The following is a 20,687-nucleotide window of genomic DNA, read 5'->3' on the forward strand; positions in this document are numbered from 1 at the left end:
AATTGATATATGTGAACTAATTTAATCCTCCCAACAATTAGTAACCTCTTCCGAAGAAGGTACAAATACCACCCACTGAGGCCCAGAGAGGTTAAATGACTCACCTAGGGTCTTACTGCCAGTCAGTGGTCCTACCAGGAGCTGGACCCCGGCAGGCTGACCCTAGAATCTGTGTTCTTAAACTCCAGCGCTCTGCTGACAAATGGTCAAGACATGGGGTGAGTGTGGTGGGATTGGAGAACAGCTCTCAGAAAGCTTTGCCCGCAGGCTGGGGCAGGTCTGCTTTGAGTCTGGAGGTCAAAGGAAGACTCCAAAGGCTTGACATCTACCTGGATGTGGGAGTGAAAGAGACAAGGAGGTTATCAGGGTTTGGAGCTTGGAGGATGAGGGATAGTACCACCAATGGAAATGGAAAGTGTAACAGGGAGCCAGAGTATGTGGCTATGAGACAGGGACAGTGGGGTTCCACTCAGGGAGAGGAGAACAGGATCTGGGGGTCCCCAGGAAAGGGCTGGCAGAGGTGCCCAAGGCCCCAGGGGAAAGGCACAGGTCAGGAACAGGAGAAAGAAGAGGGGATGTCAGAGAGAAAAGAGGAGTCCAGAGCCGGGCAGCCATAGCCAGAGGGGAGAGATAAGAGGGTTCAAACAGAAGTGTCAACTGCTGTTGTGAAAAAGAGGGCCATGGGGTGAGAACAAGGGATGTGTTGAGAAAGGGTAGTTTTCTTGGAATGATGAAGGTGGAAGCCAGTTAATCTTTTTAAGATTTACTGAGTCTTTAGACACGGGCCAAATCGTGTCCTAATTGGTTGAAATACAGTATCTTATTTTATGAATATAAATTTCACAATAACCCTAGAAGGTGGTACTAGTGAGGTACCCATTTCACAGATGGGGTAATGAAGGACCACAGATTCTGTAACTTTTCCTGGGCAAGGAGAAGGTGCGTTTCTCTTCTCCAGAAGTCACCTCTGGTCTGGCCCTGTGATTTGGGGTTCTCCTAGTTTGGGGTCCCTCTACCTGTATTGTATTTCCAGTCCACATAAGGCCAAACCCAAGCAACCCAGCTGAGCAGAACTGGAGTCAGAGGACATCGCATCCAGATCAGAATGAATCTAACCCTCCAGTAGGGGGATGAAGGCTCTTTTCCTGCCTTCTGCAGTCCCCCTGCTCTGTCCTTGAATATTCTGTGACTTGAGGATTTGTCTCTGTTCAACCAAATTCCTCTAGGCCAGGCTGCTCTCACTCACACCCTCATGGTGAATGAGTAGCTTTTAAAAGAGTGATCAGGGTGCTGAGTTTTCACCTGGAGAGATGAGCGGATTCCCAGGAGCCAGAGAAACTCTGGGCTAGACTGAACGAGTTGCTTCTCCTTTGAGCCCCACTGCACGCTGAGCCCTGGGAGGGGCCAGGCACAGCACGACAGCCTCAGTTAGGAGTGTCTTATCCCAGCTCACACAGGTACCCCCTGCACCCAGACAGGGGAGGCAAAGCAACGCTGTACAGCCGCCATCACGTCTCCTGCCTGCCTGGGCCCGTGAGGCTTGATGCTTCTCTTCTTCTCCAGAGCATTTCAGAGTAATGGACTGACTCAGTTACTTTAGAGTGAACCCCGCAGGGCCTGTCTGCCCTGGGAACTTGTAAGCATCAGGGAAGCTTACCTTCTCCTGCCTGGGAAGGGCAGAGGTTCATTAGGAACAGACCCGCAGCTCAGCTCGGAGGAGGCTACAGACAGAGGTGCTTGGTGTGCTGGGAGGGAAGCCGGGCGTCTCTGCCAGCATCCCCCATCTTTGCGGGCCTGCTGAGGCTCACACACGCCCTGCTTTGTCATCCCTGCCTCACACATTCAGAGACCCATGGGACATCAGCTCCCAGCCCTGAGCGCGGTGTCACTACTGACCAGCTCTGGGGAAAGCCACTCCCTTTGGATTTTTTTTTTTTTAATATTTATTTATCTGGAGGCACTAGTTTTAGTTGTGGCTCACAGGATCTTCATTCTTCATTGCAGCAGGCTGGATCTTTCGTTGCAGCCTGTGGGATCTAGTTCCCTGACCAGGGATTGAACCCAGGCATTTGAGCACAGAGTCTTAGCCACTGAACCACCAGGGAAGTCTCTCCCTTTGGGATTTTGTGGAAGGAGGGTCTTGGTACTCTGGCCCACTTCACAAAGTTTTAGAACATCTTAGTCAGTCAATAGGTATTTAATAATCTGTATATTACCTAATGGGCTTCTCTGGTAGCTCAGCAGTAAAGAATCCACCTACAATTTGGGAGCTGCAGGCAACATGGTTTCAATCCTTGGGTCAGGAAGATCCCCTGGAGGAGGGCACGGCATCCCACTCAAGTATTCTTGCCTGGAGAGTTCTGTGGGCAGAGGAGACTGGCAGGCTACAGACCACAGGGTTGCAAAGAGTCGGACACGCCTGAGGCGACTTAGCAGGCATGCACGCATATTACCTAATAGATGCCAGGCGCTGTTCTGGAGGATGAAGATACAGCAGTGTACAAAACGAACAAAAATCCATGGCCTCGTGGAGCTGACATTTATATGCTGAATGGGAATTGTTTGGGAGACGGGAGTTTAGGAAAAAGGCTTGAATGTTTTAGATGGAACAAACACGTGTCCAGTGCCAACTGGGTGAACAATGTAGTTGCCTTCTGATAGCAATCGTAAAGTGGGTGTGATTGTCCCATTTCACAGAGGAGTAGTCTCCGGGCTTCCTCAGTGGCTCAGCAGTAAAGAATCTGCCTGCTACACAGGAGCTGCAGGAGACGTGGGTTCAATCCCTGGGTTGGGAAGATCCCCTGGAGGAGGGCATGGCAAACCACTCCAGTATTCTCGCCTGGAGAATCCCATGGACAGAGGAGCCTGGCGGACTGCAGTCTAGTGGGTCACACAGAGTCAGACGCAACTGAAGCAACTGAGCAAGCACACAACAGTCTCTGAGGGGGAAGCCGGTTGCCCAGGGCCTCACAGCTAAGCTCCTGGAAGAGCTGGGATTGCCACTCAGGGCTGCCTGCCCCAGAGACCACTGTCTCCCCTTTCTGCCTCACTGCCTCCCAGACGAGGTGCTCTGTGTTCTGAGCCTTTTTATGCCAAATAAGATGTTCATTGTGTGAGGTCATTTCATTGTCCCACACCCAGGAGCCCCTTCTCCTGGGTGCTGACCCCAGAAGTCACAACCCGACGTGAGCCCTGGCTGGGCCTGTGCTCAGAGACTGGGAGCCGCGACGTGCAGCCCAGGATTGGCACAGGGGGTGACCTGGGACTGCCTAGCCAGGGCTGGACGGTGACAGAGCTGTTAGAAAGTAGTCAAAGCTGTGTCCGGCTTCTGCCGCTGCCTCCCCCATCTCTGGGCACTTCCTTCTTCCCCGGTTCTGGAGGTTGCAGCATCCAGGCTCCTGTGACACCACCACCGCGACCCCTACCAGTCCTTGCAGCTGTCCCTGGATCCTTGATTGCTCAGGAATCTCACCCTCAGTGGTCTCAACCTCAGCTGCAACTTCCCATCCCCTGAGGAGCTTTTAACAATTCCCTGCACAGGCTGCACCCCCCAGGCCAATTGATTCTGAATCTCTGGGGTGAGGCCTCACCATCAGGATTGCTAAAGCTCCCCCATGAGATCTGATGTGTAACCAAGTTTGAAAAACAGTCATTCCATCTAGAGAGGTTAGAGGCTCTGGCAGCACATTAGAATCAGCCAGGGGACTTGTAAAAACTACCCATGCCTGAGTCCTTTCCATACCAATTGAACATGCCTTCTGGCGGTGGGATTTTTAAAAAACCTCCCCAGTGATTTTTTTGGATCTCCAAGGCTGTGGCTATGAGTGGGGTCCTTCCACAGTCTCTGAGCGTGGGGCTGTCCCTAATCTGGTCACCTGAGGGACTAGTGTTGGTGATCCAAGGGGAGGGACTCCTTGCTGAGGTCCCTGAAGGTCCCCTGCAGAGCTGGAGGGGGAGGCTCTGGGGAAGGACTGGGAGACACTGGGGAGCAGGGTCCTGGCTGAGACCCTCACCACGTGTGTGACCCTGGACAAGTGACTGGCTGCCCTTAGGGCTCAGTTTCCCCAACTGAAAACCAGTGGCTGGAGGTCATGTCTCCAGAAGATGCATAGCAGTAGCATTTGTGGAGACTGTCAACCTAGATTCCTGGGCCCTGCCTAGAACTGCCAAGAATTGGACCTGGGGTGGGGGGGCAGGGTCTGTGTGTCTGGGAAGCTCCCTGGTGATCTGCCAGGTGGCCAGGCTAGGGTGCTGCCAAGGTCACTTTCAGCCTTGTCATTCTAGGAATCAGAAGTTGCAGAGCCCAGGTACCCAGGCTCAAGTGTCCTTCATTTAAGTAAACTGCATGTGAAAAACTATCCCGAGTGTGGCCTGAATGCTAAAGTGGAGAGAAGAAGGCACTTTTATAGAGATCCAGTGCACGCCAGGCGCCTTTACCAACCTGTCTCCACAGCTGTGCAGTATGGCCCTTAATTATTGTTGTTGTTCAATCGCTAAGTCCTGCCTGACTCTTGCGACCCCATGGACTGTAGCCCGCCAGGCTCCTCCATCCATGGCATTTCCCAGGCAAGAATACTGGAGTGGGTTGCCATTTCCTTCTCCAGGGGATCTTCCTCACCCAGGAATCGAACATGCATCTCCTGCTTGGCAGGCGGATTCTTTACCTCTGAGCCACTGGAGAAGCCCCAGGGCCCCTCACTATGCCTCCTTCAAAATGATTTTGTGGCTCAGTGAAGTCAAATGACATCTCCAGGTCCCACTGCTCAGGGCCCAGCATCCCAGTCCACATCCCAGCCACTTTCCACTCCTTCAAGGCCACCAGCCCACCTTCAGAGGCCCAGGTTTTTTTTTTCTTCCCATAATAATTCACCTCAGAGAGACATAGTGTTTTGTTTTTTCACAGGAATTCAAAGGATTTCTCTAATTGGTGGGCTTCTGTGCCCACCCCATTTCACGTTTTGGTAACAAAAAATCCAGTTGCTGCCCAACCCCTGGGGCATCCCTCCATTTCTGGAACGGTTTCTATGCCAATGCAAGAGAATCCACACCCACCCCCAGGCCCCTTGGAGGCTCATCTGAAGTCAGACAGCGCCTCCTTCTGGGAGCTCCAGAACCCCAAGGCCGGCTCCCTGCAGCCCCGAGGAGCTGGGCTGCGGCCACGGCGGGATGATGAGATATTCATAGAACACCAGCCCAGGCAGCCGCCTCTGCCTGCCCCATTTAGAACTGAAGGCTGGAGACCCCAGCGCCCCCCATGCCTCTCCCACCTCCCCAGACCCTGACCCTGCAGAGGGACCCGGGTGTCTGCCCTGTCCCTGGGCATCCCTGGAGGACAGCTGGCACCAAGGGTTAACCTGCAGCCCTCCACCACCCTCCTCCGCCTCTGGTCTGCTAGCCTGCTGCCATGGAAACGGGCTAAAAATAAAATGGGCTCCCAAAGCCCAGCACCGAGCTCAGGAGTCAAAACAAACTAATTAAAGCAGCCAGGCTAAAATGTGAAGATAATTACGCCCTCACTCGGGAGCCAGTCTGGCATGGAAAAGCTCCGAGGGCCATCCCCAAGTCAGGGCCCCTGAGCCCACCCCTGACGGGCGGGGTGCGGGGGCTCCCTACCACTCAGACTCCTTGGACCCTGGGGTCCCACCACACAGTCTTGTGACTCTGCCCCAGGAGAACCCACCCTGCTTAGGCCTTGGATCTAGGGAACACCATACTCCCCCTACGACAGTCCCACCCCGATAGACTCAGAGTATGGCTTCATGCGGGGACCTGTGTGCCCTCTGGGGTGGCCAAGGAGAAGGCAGCGTGAACTAGAGTCTGAGGTTGCTTCTCTACATCTGGCCTGAAATTCAGGGAAGTCTCTATGCAGTTTTGGGGCTGGCTGGGTCCCTGAGGCGTGAGGCTACAGAATTGGTCCTTTGTCTCTTGGGCCTTTCCAGCACGGGCCCTGGGTGTTCCTGTATCCCCTTGTGGCCCAAGAGCAGGAGAAGGGCCCCGTTCTCAGGCTACGCAAGTGCTGGGTCAAGTCCATCCCACCACAAGCCCTTTGCCTTACAGGACCATCAAGGTGGAGGTGTACGACTGGGATCGAGACGGCAGGTAAGCTGGCCGAAGGACAGCAGGTGAGCAGGGAGGGGGCCGCCCCTGGGCGGAGGGCGGGTCTTGCTCTCGAGGTGAGAGCTGTGCCCAGGCCCCCCACACATGGCAGCTCTGGGGTGAGGGGCCTGGGTTTTCCTTGTCCCTGCCCAGCTCCGCTGAGGCACCAGAAGGCCAGTGTCCTGCAGGACATGGCGCAAGGGGAGTTAAGAGGCCTCTTTTCCTCAAATAGTTGTCTAGCCACCAGCCCAGTGTCCATGGTCTCCCCCACACTTGGGAGAATTTAGGATTTTCTGAAATGGGTGTGTTCTAAGGTACAGGCAGATGTTAGTGACCTCCTGAGCGTTGGTGATCATGTTCTCTGTGTGAGGCTAAGCACTGTGGGGTGAACTAAGTGCAGAAGACAAGCTGGCCCGCAGAGACTTCCTGAAATCCAGCAGGGAGGCCCTTGAGTCCTCAGAGGAGCTGTTTGCAGGGGGCAGGGCCTGAGGGAGCAGAATCTGTGGGAGGTGAGCCTTGACGCAGACAAATGGGCCCAGGAGCCGTGAGGCAGAGCCCGAGGAGGGCTGAGCCCAGCACTGGCGGGGCCAGGGTCTTCCTCTTCTGTGCATTGAAGTGCCCCCAAGGAGCCGGTATTGCTGGGAATCCATAGACAGGACCAGAATAGGCCTCTTGCAACTTTAGTAGAACTCTCACCCGCTCTTGCCGGTTGAACCAGATCCAAGCCTGCCATCCCTCCTGACTTTGGGAGCCCTGCGTCCTGTGGTGCTACAGGGGGTGTCGTAGGGGGCTTTAAGCCCTGCAGTCTCCTCTGGTGCCTTCCGAGTCTGGGACATGGACAGGGGATGCTGTGGAGAGCTGTGCACACGCAGCTCTAAATCAGGCCCCAGCTTCCAAGGAGCTCACCTTTCCAACATCTTCCGATAGAGAAGCTCCGGAACCAGCACTACCTCTGCCAACTCACTCTGGCCCCTCCTCTCTCCACTTTAACCACATCACAGGCAAGTTGGCCTCAGGCTTCCACCCAGCACTCACCTCATCATCTTACCTCGGGGTTCCTCATGCTTCACCTTTGCCAGGGAAGCTGCAAGTGGCTTGAAAAAGCTGGCTTAAAATTCAGCACTCAAAAAACTAAGATCATGGCATCCAGTCCCATCATTTCATGGCAAACAGATGGGGAAAAAATGGAAACAGTGACAGACTTCATTTTTCTTGGGCTCCAAAATCACTGCAGATGGTGACTGCAGCCATGAAATTAAAAGACACTTGCTCCTTGGAAGAAAAAAAAACCTATGACAAACCTAGACAGTGTACTCAAGAGCAGAGACTTCACTTTGCTGACAAAGGTCCATATAGTCAAAGCCATGGTTTTTCCAAAAGTCATGTATAGATGTGAGAGTTGGACCATAAAGAAGGCTGAGTGCCGAAAAATTAATGCTTTCAAACTGTGGTGCTGGAGAAGACTCCTGAGAGTCCCTTAGACTGCAAGGAGATCAAACCAGTCCATCCTAAAGGAAATCAGTCTTGAATATTCATTGGAAGGACTGATGCTGAAGCTCCAGTACTTTGGCCACCTGATGCAACGAGCCAAGTTATTGAAAAGACCCTGATTTGGGGACAGATGGAGGGAAGGAGGAGAAGGGATGAGAGGAGGAGGAGGAGGTGGTTGGCTGGCATCACCGACTCAATGGACGTGAGCTTGAGGAGATTCCAGGAGATAGTGAGGCCCAGGGAGACCTGGCGTGCTGCAGCCCATGGGGTTGCAAAGAGTCAGACACAGTTGAGAGACTGAACAACAACTGGAGGTGGCCGCCAGATGCCATTGGGTCCCACCATTAAGGAGCTCGTAATCTGAAGGCTGAACGCTGTAAATATGTAAACAAACCACAGTGTGGACTCAAGGTATCAGGCTCCAGCAGGTGCTTCCGGCCAGCATGTTCACCACTGCCCGCTATGGGAGAGTGACGGTGAAAGGCAGCCACCCACAGAAGGGGTGGGAGTTCTGCTTTGTACAAGGTTCTGCTGTGCTTGACATCAACACACGCTTGCGGGGCAGCGATGCAGAAGATAGAAACACTGCAGAAAACACCAGGCTGCCTGGACTGACCTAGTGCTGGACGTCTTTTCAAAACATGTTATTGGAAAAATGTCAAGTGCACAGAAAAGTCAAGAGTTTAATGAACACTCTAAGCTTATCACCTGACTCTGACAAGTGTTCCACATGGCCACAGTGGCTTTATCTGTGTTTTGCTGATGTAGTTTAAGTTACAGACGTCATGGCATTTTTACATCTAAATATCTCATTGGGAATGTCTAAAAATTAAGGGCATTTTTCTACCTAACTACACATGTCATTATAGCACCAGACACATTGAACAATAATTCCTGAATACGATCTAATATTCATTTCATATTCAAATATCCCCAGTTGTCCCCAGAATACCTTCTATTGCTCGTTTGTTCAAGTAGGAATCCAAGTATGAGAAGTAGGTCCCATTCTCCAGGACCCTGCTCTTTGCTGGGTTACAGCTGGGTTTCCGGCCCCATGGGTGACACTCGGCTCTTCCCAGGGCCCCACCATCTCTGCTGGCATGGACCCCTGGAGCAGAGGAGCTGGGCAGAGCTGGAACCCGGGGTAGGGATGTGAGAGGGGGCGGGATGGGTGTGAACAGCCTGGCCTCGTGTCCGTGTTCTCAGCAGTGCCCTTCCCTTGCAGCCACGACTTCATTGGGGAGTTCACCACCAGCTACCGGGAGCTGGCCCGTGGGCAGAGCCAGTTCAACATCTATGAGGTGAGGTGGGCTTTGCTCTGACGATACATAGCTCCCACAGTCTCTGAGGCCCACAGGGAGCCCGGGCTGGGGTCTTTGCATCTTCTCCTGTGAGGTGGGTGTTATTGTCCTATTTCACAGTTCAAGAGACTGAATCTCCAAGAAGTAAGGGGACTTGACTCAAGTTCAGAAAGTGGCAGAAGAGGCCAACGATCTAAGTTTATCTGACTCCAGATCATTGAGTTATATTCCATACCCCCAGCCCCAAAGAGAGCTCTTCCAACCACGCAAGGGGAGAGAAATGTAGGTGGGGCGGGAGGTGGGGCCCGGTATCAGCAGGTTCCTGCCTCCAGACCTGAGGTCCTGAGTCCTGCCTTTCATCAGAGCAGTTGCAGGGCCTGCAGAATGTATTCTCTGTCCTAGAAGGAAAGAGAGGGACAGGAGCCGGGGTGCCTCCATCTAGACGGGAACCTTGGACAAGACGCCCAGTCTCTTGGCAGATAAGAGCGTCTGCCCTCAGGATAGTCTCTACACTGAGCCTCTGCCTGCGTGCGCTCTTCCCTTAGGATATGCTCCCAGCCTCACACATCCAGTTCAGGCCCTGCTCTCTGCCACAGAAGTGAGGCAGATCCATGGACAGCACAGTTCATGCCAGACACTGAACTGCAGATGCTTGTAGCCCTCGTTTACGGCCCAGGGTTCCTATCCCAGCTCTACCGTGTATAAGCTGGGTGACCCTGGTTGAGCTCCTGCCCCATTCTGTGCTGTGCACACTGAGAATTAAATTACTAGAACCACGCCTGGCCCCTGGTGAGCATTACGTCAGTGCTATCTCCTAGTATCATCTGTCGAGAGCCTGGGTGCCAGGAGATTTACATTTCACAACCGTCCTACGAGCTGGCCCTGTCCTCATATCACTCAGCGAGTGAAGTCGCAGAGCTGGCTTTGACTCCCATCACCGACTCTGAGTCCCTCCTTGCGTTGCTCCCTCAATCTGTATCTCTGGACCAAGTGGACAGGTCTTCTGTTCCAGCTGGACCGAAGCGCCCCAAGGGCAGACTAAGTGACAGCCCTTTCTGTTGCCCTATTCACGTTAGCCTGGGTCCTCCTAGGCACACAGTAGGTGCTTCTTATACACCCACGCTGAATTCAGTTCAACAAGGCTATTTGTGAGAATGGAACATGGATGAATTGCTTTGTAGGAGCTCTGACACTCACAGTTAATTGCTTTGTTTTCTGCAAGGACAAAGGACGGAGCTGTCTCTTTTCTCCCACCCACGCAGCAGGCCCCGTCTTTCTCTGGACTCTTTTTTTTAATTCCTTTATTTTTGGCCGTGCTGGGTCTTTGCTGCTGTGTGGGCTTCTATCTAGTTGTGGCGCGCTGGCTTCTCAGCACGTGGGCTCTAGAGCAGCACAGTTGTGACGCAGGAGTTTAATTGCTCAGCTGCATGTGGGATCTTCCTGGATCAGGGATCGAACCCATGTCTCCTGCACTGACAGGCAATTCTTTACCCCTGAGCCACCAGGGAAGCCCCTCTCCAGACTCTTATTTACTCATTTTTTGGCCATGCCACACGGTTCATGAGATCTCAGTTTCCCAACCAGGGATTAAACCCCACCCTCTGCATTGGAAGTACAGTGTCAACCACTGGACCACCAGGGAACTCCCTAGAGTCCTCTAAGAAAATTTTTAGGGAAGGGACGGGAAGGGGTCAGATCTCTTGGAGTCTGGCCTTCTAAGGGTGCTTGACAGGCTCAGATGAGGCCATGATCTCTCAGGCTTAAAGCAGGAAAGGTTAGATCAACTTGTTTTCTCGGTCGCTGAGCCCTGCTCCCTTGCAAACAAGAGAAGCTGCAGCGCTGGCAAGCCAAAGTGCTGCCTCACACACTGGAAGCGCCGGAGGTAGAAAAGGAATTAGATTCTGGCTGCCGAGCGGCAGGCCTGGCACTGTGGAGGGCATCTCTGGGAGGCTGGTTTGGGCTCAGGAAGGCCTTTCTAGTGTCTGAAGTGCCTGAAGACGGAATAGGCTTCTGCCAGGAAAGACCCTCATCTCAGGCTCTGGCGTCAGCCTAGGTGTCCATCGCACATGCCCAGCTGTATGTGGCCGCTCCTCAGACTTAGCCTCCTAAACTGAATGCGCTGGCTAGAGCCCCTGCCGCCCTCCTCTCCCCTGGCCAGCCGCTTCCCCCCCTGTGCCATCATCGCGGGGACCACGGCCCCTGGGGAGGCATCCCTGATGCCTTCTGCCCCGCATCCCACACCCAGTCCACGGCTGAATCCTGCTCCTCTTGCCACCTGGATATTCTGAGGCTTGTCCCCTTCCTTCCTGTCTACCCCCACCGTCACCATCTCCCCCATGGGGGTGGGGGGCTTTGCGATAGCCCGCTAATGGCCTTTCCACTTCTACTCAGTAACCCAGAGCTGCCTACAAAATGGTAACTGACCACACTGCTGCCCTGCTTACTACCTGGCTGTTCACTTCACCCGCTGTCTCAGCTGGGTTCACCCCAGGGAGCAGGGAGCCTCCACCCCAACTGATGTCCGACGGGGCCCTTTACCTACAAGGAAAGGCCGAGCTCCTTCACAAGAGCGTCAAGCCCCCGCGACCTGCAGTGTCTGTGCAGCTGAGGCGGGGGCGTGTATGAGCAGCCGTATACATCACAGCTCTAGGAGCCCCTGGGGTCTGGCCCGCTCCCCGTCCCTCTGCCCACCCTCGCTTTCAGCCCATTATGCCATCTGAGGCTCTCTGAACCTCCCTCTGGCTCGGTCTCTGTGGCTTCATTTGTGCTGGTGCCTCCCCGGGGCTCCCTTTGCTCTTCATGACCTGGTTGGGCCTCTACTGGGCCTCAGAGTTGGCCTGTGATGCTCCTCCCCCAGGAAGGCCCTACCTGCACACCCACCAAGTCTGAAGAGGGTGCTCCTGTTCCCTCCTCCCCCACTAAAAGCAGGCCTGTCACCTGTTTATCATACTATGTGTGTGCGTGTATGCTAAGTTGCTTCAGTCGTGTCTGACTCTTTGTGACCCCGTGGACTGTAGCCCACCAGGCTCTTCTGTCCATGGGATTCTCCAGGCAAGAATGCTGGAGTGGGCTGCCATTCCCTCCTCCAGGGGAATCTTCCTGACCCAGGGATTGAACCCACGTCTCTTATGTCTCCTGCATTGGCAGGCAGGTTCTTTACGCTAGCGACCCCTGGGCAGCCCTCATCATACTTCCTACCTCCCCCTCCCCCACCCTCCCCCACCCCCCTCCCCCACCTCCCCAAAGACCCTGACATCCTCAGGGGTGGGGTCGATGTCTCGCTCACCGTTGTGTCCAGAGCCCGCAGAGCTCCTGGTCCTGGGAGCCACTCAGTGCCTCCTTGCACAGGAGGGCAGACCCCCTACCAGCCCTGGGGATCCTGGAGACGCTGCGGACGTGAGGAGAGGGAGAGGAGAAAGCTTCCAACTCCAGCCCAGGAGTGGGGAGGTTTCTGGCCCCTAGGGGGCGCTGGTCCCCTGCACGGCGTCTGGGGCCGCTTAGGCTGGAGAGTCTGGTACATGGAGAGGGGGGGAGGGGGTGTACATGCCCAGTGGTGGTGGAAACCCCAGAATAAACAGGATGTTTTCTCAGTGCCCACTTCACAGGAAGATCTGAGAACAAAACAGTGCTTTAATATTGAAACAGTTATAATTAGAGAGTGCATGTGGAATACAGGCTAATTTAAAGATAACAGATGACTTCAAAGACATATGCTTGTGGCCAGGTCTTTTGGTGATGCCCAGACCCCCAGGAGTCCATGTTCATTCCCTTCTGGTGGGAGAGCTGCTCTGGAGTAGATGTTTGAGTTGCGGTAAATTCTAGAAGCCCCACACCCTCATGGGACAGACTGAGAGATCCAGGAACAGTGTAGTCTTGGGGCTGCAATGTGCCCCCATCTCAGCAGCTTGCCTAGGGAACTGTCGTCCTACGAATACGTCAGGCAGCACCAGATCCTCTGCGTGGCCTTCAGGCCTGTGGCGGTTCTGAGGCTGTTCTGGGTTTCTCCCCCCAGACTTCTCTCCCCCGTTTCTACCTGCACAGCTTGCCAGACCTCCCACCTGAACTTCCCACCTGTGCCTAAACTCCAGCTCTTTCTTCCTCTGCATCTCCCTAGTCACCCTTGGCTTCCTCCTTCTCTTCTGCCCCAGGGCCACACCCAGTCCCTGACTGCTCAGAAACGTTCCTTCTTACCTGGTAACTGGGTTTTATTTTGTGTGTGTGTTTTTTTCCTCGGCAGGTGGTAAACCCAAAAAAGAAAATGAAGAAAAAGAAATATGTGAATTCGGGCACAGTGAGTAGCCACTCCCTCTCTGAGGCGGATGTAGACTTCCTGAGCCCCGAGCTAGGTCTGGTGGTCTGTGCGGCTTTGCTGCAGGGTGTGGGAACCAGACCTGGGGGTTGGGGGTGGGGAGGGGTGGGGCTGACGGAGCGATGGGGGTGGGGGGGGACGGGCCCTGTGATATAGGATGAAAAATCCCAGAGAGAAACTCCCGTGGGGGGCTCTTCCTGCAGGAAGGAAAAGGACTTGAACTTATTGGGCTCTTACTCTGGGAAATTCCCCATTGGGGTGCTTTTCACAGGTTGTTTCCTTAAGAGGCAGGCATTATCATCCCCTGTCACAAGAGCGGAAACCAAGGCCACAGGCAGGGAAGTGACTCAACCAAGGTCACAGAGCTGGAAGGTGGTAGACAGAGCAGTGAGCACAACCGTTAAATCTGCAGCTTGCAGCTGCTGTGGACACCCCCTCCTTAACCAAGACCATCCTGGGATCACACTGGCCCAGCGGCTTCTGGGGGCTGATCTTCAGCACTTTCCTGCATTTCTTCAACAAATATTTACTGTGTGCTCCCAAGTGCCAGGCACTGTTTGGGGCAGGAGGGAATAAGACTGATGCAAATCCCTGCCCCCCTGGTACTTATTGTCAGGTTGGGGGGTGGGGAACAGAAGACAAGTGCACCCACAAATACCTGTGTGTGTCAGGTGGTTGGGAGTGCTGTGGAAAAAAGTATAGTGAAGTGTGGAATCTAGAAAAATGACATAGACGATCTTACTTGCAAAGCAAATATAGAGACAGACATAGAAAACAAACAAATACCAAGGGGGAAGTGTGGGATGAATTGGAAGACTGGGGTTTACATATACACACTATTGATACTATGCATAAAACAGATAACTAATGAGAACCTACTGAATAACACAGGTTCTGTGGTGATGTAAATGGGAAGAAAATCTGAAAAAGAGGGGATATATGTAAACATATAGCTGGTTCACTTTGCTATACAGAAAAAACTAACACAACATTGTAAAGCAACTATACTCCAATAAAAATTAATTTTAAAAGTATAGTGAGATGAATCAATAGAGAATGCAAGGGCCAAAACTTGCTGTTTTATATAAAATAGCCAAGGAAAGCTTCTCTGAGAAGATAACCTTTAAGCAGAAATTTAAGCAAGGTGAGGGAGTTAAGTATTAAGGATATCAAGGAAAAAGAGTTCTAGCTGTAGGGATCAGCATGTGCAAAGGCCCTGAGGTGGAGCCCACCAAAGCATTTATAGAACAAGCCGATGTCTTAGCAGCGCACACATACCCAAGTCTGTGCCCTTCATGTCCCTCCCACTCTAGAGGGCCACTGCCCCAGAGCGAATACAGCCAAACGCAGCCATTTGAGTCAGGCCAACGGCAACTCTAGACCAGATGAGGCCACAGGCAGGGGCCCCCAGGATTCCTCCCAGGAACCTTTTCTCCATCTGTAAAATGGGTCTAATATATCATCCCTGCCCTGTTGAAGGCACAGGGTGGCTGTGCAGACACATGGGAGATGCAGGACTGTAAGCTGGACTCTGCTGACCACCACTTCTCTGATTATAGCTGCTTCACATGCAGGGGTGGAGTAATACTTTCTTTGTCCAAAGGTGCCGGGTTTCTCAGTGGGGATGTTGTCAGCATTGGGGGCAGAATAATTCTGTGTCTTACAGGACTTCCCCATATGTGGTGGGATGCTTAGCCTCCCTGGCCTGAGCCCATAGCTAGCAGTAGAACCCCAGTCATTGTGAGACCCCAAAGCTCTCCCTCATGTTCCCAAATGCCCCTTGAGAGGGCAGCACCTTCCCCAGCTAAGAAATATTAGATGTACAGCTAAAAAAATAATAATAATAATAAGGTATGAAACCCACTGATCTCATCCAGCTTTCTTGCTTTAGTGATAAAGAAACTGAGACCCAGAGAGGGGACATGATGCCTCAGGTCACAGTGAGTTAGGGAAGGGGCAGGGCTAGGCCCAGGTCTCCTGACTTTCCTTTGATCCAGCATTTCCCAATCTTTACCATTAAAAAAAAAAAATCACTCAGGGTTCAGAATCCCCATTAAAATGCAGATGCCCGGGCCAGTTCCCTGGGGTTCCATTTTAGGAAACCCAGGCTGGGAGCCCAGGAATCTATATTTAGTGCTTCTCAGACCTTGCTTGCTATGTGCAGGATTTCCTGGGGATCCTGCTGAAATGCCAAGAGTCTGCATTTCTACCCAGTGATGCTGATGCTGCTGTTCAGGGACCACACTCTGAGTACCAAGTCCCTGAGTCAATCCGTATGGCCAGCCAAGTTCAGCAATTAATTGCTTCATCCCAGGGCCTGAGGCGGAATTCAACCCTGACTGCATGTTAAACTCAAGTGAGGAGCCAGAAATAAACCAGAGCCATATCCCTACTCCAGAAAGCCTGATGATATTGGTTTGGGGTCTTCAGTCCAGCCACAAGATGTTTTGAAAGCTTCCCGTGGAGTCTAATGTTCATAGAGGAGAGGCCACTGCCACAGTCCACTCCTAGAGACTAGGGAGGCTTTGTCCATCTACAGCGAACGGGGGTCTCCAAGGCCCAACTCAGTACTCACAGACTCTCCATCATTTGGGCTAATGGTTCATCCGCTTTGTCAAGGGGAAGCCCTCCCTGGTCTCCCCACCGAGTTGATAAAGATGACTGAATCTGTACCAGTAGGGGGCGCTACAAATCCTAGAGTGGAATTCTCTGACCCTGGTAAAGTGTCCCCCGCCCCATTCTTGCCTCATTTAATTGACTTTGCCAAGATTGAAGGCAGGATGAGAAAGGGATGACAGAGGACGAGATGGTTGGATGCGATCACCAACTCGATGGACATGAGTTTGAGCAAGCTCCGGGAGCTGTTGATGGACAGGGAGGCCTGGGGTGCTGCAGTCCATGGGGTCGCAGAGCCGGACACGACTGAGCAGTTGAACTGAACTGAACTGCCAAGCTTTCATTTGTCTCCACGATCCTAAATCATTATCATAACCCACTGCCAGGTAGTTGCCTGTCTTGGGAAAGCTGATGCCAAAGCTGCCAGGGGCATAGGTCAAGCAGCGTCTGCTTAGGCAAGAGGGCCTCAGGTGCTTAGTTACCTCCAGGGAAAGGACAGGCTACTTAGGAGGGGCTTGGGTCTGAGAAGGTAGAGATGGGTGATGCTAGAGGAATGAGGTGGGACAAGTAAGGTTTAAAACAAGTGCAAACCAAAGAGGCGTATTTCAAGATTAAAGCATATGTGCGTGCTCAGTCCTGTCCCAACTCTTTGCGACCCCATGGACTGTAGCCCACCAGGCTCTTCCGTCCATGGAATTTTCCAAACAAGAACACTGGAGTGGGTTGCCATTGCCTACTCCAGGGGATCTTCCCGACCCATGGATCGATCCGGGTCTCCTACATTGGCAGGTGGATTCTTTACCACTAAGCCAACAGGGAAGCCCTTCAGGATTAATATGGAAGCACGGAGCTTGTCAGCACTGACAGATCTTAGCCCTGTGTCTGGAGGACCCCGCCGCTCCCTCTACACCCATGTCCACTAACAGAAAACTCAGTTCCTCGGCTTGAGCCCCTGTACTCTAGTGACAGAGACAGGGCCCTTCCAGGATGCAGTTTGGCATCGAGGTCAAGAGCACAGGGTCTGGGGCCAGACAGATCTGAGTTCCCATCTTACCTGGTCACGTCCTTGTAGTGTCCTTAGATATACCGCATCACTCCTTTGAGCCTCAGTTTCCTGGGCTGGAGAATGGAGATAATAATAGTACCTCATAGAGTTGTCATGGGCACTGTTTGCAATGATGTGGGCGAACCTGGCACATGCTGGGGGCTCCATCACCATCTGCAAAGCTCCCTGCACCCGCTCTCTGCTCAATGCTCCCCGCTGACCACGCCTCTTTTTGTTTTCAAGGTCACGCTGCTTTCCTTTGCTGTGGAGTCAGAGTGCACATTTCTCGACTACATCAAAGGAGGGTGAGAAGAGATGCAGCCTGGATTCTTTGGCCTCAGAGGGAGGGAAGGGCCCCCCCAACAAGGACCTGAGCTGAGCTGACCGCACCTGGCCTCTCTGAGGTCCTGGCCAGAGCCTGGGATGCTGGGCTCTGATCAGACCTCCGGTATCTGGGCTCAGACGACTCCCCAGAGCCCTGCAGGGCCCTGATGTGGCTGCAGAGGGCGCTGCTGAGCCATGGAGGCTCGCTTGGGTCGTGGGCGGTCTCTGTGCAGAGGGGACCTGCAGGTGGTAGGGACTACGTGAGACTCCATGACAAAGAGAACTAAGGGCTTAGGGAGGTGGAAAAGCCCTGATCTAGGCGTCAGGAGGCCCAGACCCTAGGCCCCTCTTTGCTGTGAACTGGCTGGGGTACTTTGGGCACATCACTTTCCCTCCCTGGGCATCCATCTCCTCCGCTTACACAGAGAGGTTGGAATTTAGTGAATTCTAAGGTTCCTTCCTGCTCTGAGCTTCTGATATGGTCTGTCTGGGAGGCGGTGATTAATCTGCCCAGTGTCATTAGGGACCACAGGAGAAACTGGGACAGAGGCCAGGGGATGGTCCAACACAAGTTTAAGGAACAGAGACAACCAGAGGGGTTGGCCTCCGGGCCAAGGCAAGCAGAGAAATCTGGAGACTCCGGCCAAACAGCTCATGAGGAAAGAGCCTGACTCTGCAGTGAGGTCCTGCCCAGCACGCTCCCTGCTGGGACAGGTGCCGGGGCAGGGGTGTGGGTAGCCGAGAGCCCACAGGTGCAGGCAGGTGAGTGACTACACCTGTCTGGAAAGGAGACAGGCGGGGCCATTGCCAAAGGTTCATCCCAGCCAAGCCGGCACTTGGCCGCCTGGTTCTCAGGGCAGAGGGAGGAGTCAGGCCCTGGGAAGCCACACTTACTCTCCCATGACGTGACTCCCTGCTGCTTCGAGCCTGCAACCCACAGGCTTGCAGCTCTCCTTGTCCCCGCTGAGCACAAGCCCTTCCCGCAGTCCCCCAGAGGCCTCCCCGTCCCTCCCCCACGTCAACTCCAGCCCCTGCCCTTGCTCCTTCCCCAATCAGAACTGCTCTGTGCCCTATCCTATTGAAAAACCACCCCTGATATCCCATGGTAATTTTCAAGCAACCCTCATCCTGTTTATCCTTCCCATTTGCATGCATGCACGCTAAGTCGGGTGTGCCGAAATCTGCGACCCTGTGGGCTGTAGCCCTCCAGGCTCCTCTGTCAGTGGGCAGACTGCCCCCAATTTACAGGATACAGGGGGCCAGGGAAGATGATTGTCTCCATTTTACAGAAGATGTCCGAAGCCACACCGCTTAGTCAGCGGCAGGGTTCATCCCTTCATCACAGGCTGCGTTTCTTCCATAGTAATGAATCCACCACGCTTCCCTTGTGGCTCAGTTGGTAAAGAATCTGCCTGCAGTGCAGGAGACCTGCGTTTGATTCCTGGGTTGGGAAGATCCCCTGGAGAAGGAAATGGCAACCTGCTCCAGTATCCTTGCCTGGAGAACACCATGGACAGAGGAGCCTGCAGGCTGCAGTCCATAGGGTCGCAAAGAGTCAGACACGACCGAGCGACTCAACCGCCACCACCACCACCATTGAATCCGCCTCATAGCTACGAGGTGGGGTGTGAGAGAGATGGATGAGTCCAAGGGCTGGGTGCTGTGAGATCTTGTCATCTTGCTGAGAGGGCGCTCTCAGAGGCAAGCCCTGGCCCTCCTCCTCTCCTCTCTTCACACTCTGGAGAGCCTGGGTGAGCGAGCCGGCTCTAGGGAGCGAGAGGCCAGCATGCATGTCCAGGCAGGCAGCTGATGGAGGCGTTTGTCTAGGGATTCTCTCCTCCCTCACCCACCTGGACCAGGAGGAAGGTTCTGGGCGCCTGTGTCCCCTTGGAGTCAGAGATGGAACTGGTTGCTGAGCAGCCTGTCCTTGCCCTTAGGCAGGAGAGGCGAGCCTGCAGGGAGTCACTTTTTGACAAAAGTACCTGCTTTTCAGTCCCTTCCTTCCCTGAGCCATTTCAGAACGAGAGCAGGAAGGACTGCTTAAGGAGTGAAAAGCCTGCCTCTCCCTCACCTTTTTTTTAAAATGTGGACCATTTTGTAAAATCTTTATGGAATTTGTTACAACATTCAGTTCAGTTCAGTTGCTCAGTCATGTCTGAGTCTTTGCAACCCCATGGACTGCAGCACACCATGCTTCCCTGTCCATCATCGACTCCTGGAGCTTACTCAAACTCATGTCCATTGAGTCGGTGATGCCATGCAACCACCTCATCCTCTGTCGTCCCCTTCTCCTCCTGCCTTCAGTCTTTCCCAGCATCAGGGTCTTTTCCAATGAGTCAGTTCTTCGCATCAGGTGGCCAAAGTATTGGAGTTTCAGCATCAGCATCCGTCCTTCCAATGAATATTCAGGACTGATTTCCTTTTAGGATGGACTGGTTTGATCTCCTTGCAGTTCAAGGGACTCTCAAGAGTTACAACAATGCTTCTGTTTTATATTTTGTTTTTTTGGCCACGAGGCATGTGGGATCTTAGCTTCCCAACCATGCTTTGAACTCTCACCCCCTGCATTGGAAGGTGCAATCTTAACCATTGGACCACCAGGGAAGTCCCTTCTCTCACCCTCTATTTCGAAGAGCCAGGCTGACAGGGTCCCTCAGCTGCAGTCCTGCAGGCCAGAACCACCTCTCGCCACCCTGTGGCTCCTTTTCCCTCAGAGCTTGGAGTCTACTGAATGCTCTGGCCGAGGGCAGCGGCCAAGGGGAAGGCGTGTGGGGAGGACTGTCCCTGGCCGGCAGACCCTGGGTGGGGTCTCCTGCTCACTAGGTCCTTCCCCCTTCCCGGAGATGGAAGGTTCCCTGAGCAGCAGCTCAGCTGTGATCAAGTGCAGCGAGGGCTGTGGTTTCTGATAGGGACTGTCTCCTCAGGGCACGTGAGGTGAGCCCTGCCTGCGTGCTAAGTCACTTCAGTCATGTGGACTCTTCGTGACCCCATGGACCGTAGCCTGCCAGGCTCCTCTGTCCATGGGATTCTCCAAGCAAGAATACTGCAGTGGGCTGCCATGCCCTCCTCCAGGGGGTCTTCCGGACCCAGCGATCGAACCCGGGTCTCTTATGTCTCTTGCACTGGGAGGCGGGTTCTTTACCACTACTGCCACCTGGGAAGCAACCTCGCCGTATATCATCCATGGTCAAAACTCAGAGCAGAGTCTTCCCAGGTGGCATCCCAGAGCCCCCTCCTCAGAATCGCTGCTTGAAGGCAGGGGATGTTTGCTGATTCTGGGGCCCCATCTCAGACCAACTCCCTCCCTGGGAGGGAGGCCCTAGGACAGTCTTTGTAAACAAGCTCCCCTGGTGACTCTACACTCACTGTGTGTGAGAATCACAAGACTAGACTTTATCAGGGATTCGTGTCTCGTCAGCTTTGTTTTGTCAGCATCTGGCACGGAACCTAGAACAGCCAAACCCTCAGAAAGTTTTAACCCTGAATATGAATCCTCAAAGCCTAA

General features: G+C 53.6%; 1 protein-coding gene across 4 annotated transcripts in view; it reads left to right on the forward strand.

Moving 5' to 3' along the window:
* CPNE5 (copine 5) overlaps window positions 1-20,687 on the forward strand; it is a 101,909-nt gene that overhangs the window by 72,468 nt on the left and 8,754 nt on the right. For all 4 annotated transcript variants that reach the window (XM_018039278.1, XM_018039275.1, XM_018039277.1 and 1 more), the window contains 4 exons: window positions 6,058-6,099; window positions 8,813-8,888; window positions 13,126-13,179; window positions 17,102-17,163. In XM_018039278.1, the coding sequence (XP_017894767.1) occupies window positions 6,058-6,099; window positions 8,813-8,888; window positions 13,126-13,179; window positions 17,102-17,163 (234 nt within the window). The remainder of the gene's footprint in view (window positions 1-6,057; window positions 6,100-8,812; window positions 8,889-13,125; window positions 13,180-17,101; window positions 17,164-20,687) is intronic.

The sequence above is a fragment of the Capra hircus genome, chromosome 23 (assembly GCF_001704415.2).
Source record: "Capra hircus breed San Clemente chromosome 23, ASM170441v1, whole genome shotgun sequence".
In the NCBI taxonomy this organism is placed as follows: domain Eukaryota; kingdom Metazoa; phylum Chordata; class Mammalia; order Artiodactyla; family Bovidae; genus Capra; species Capra hircus.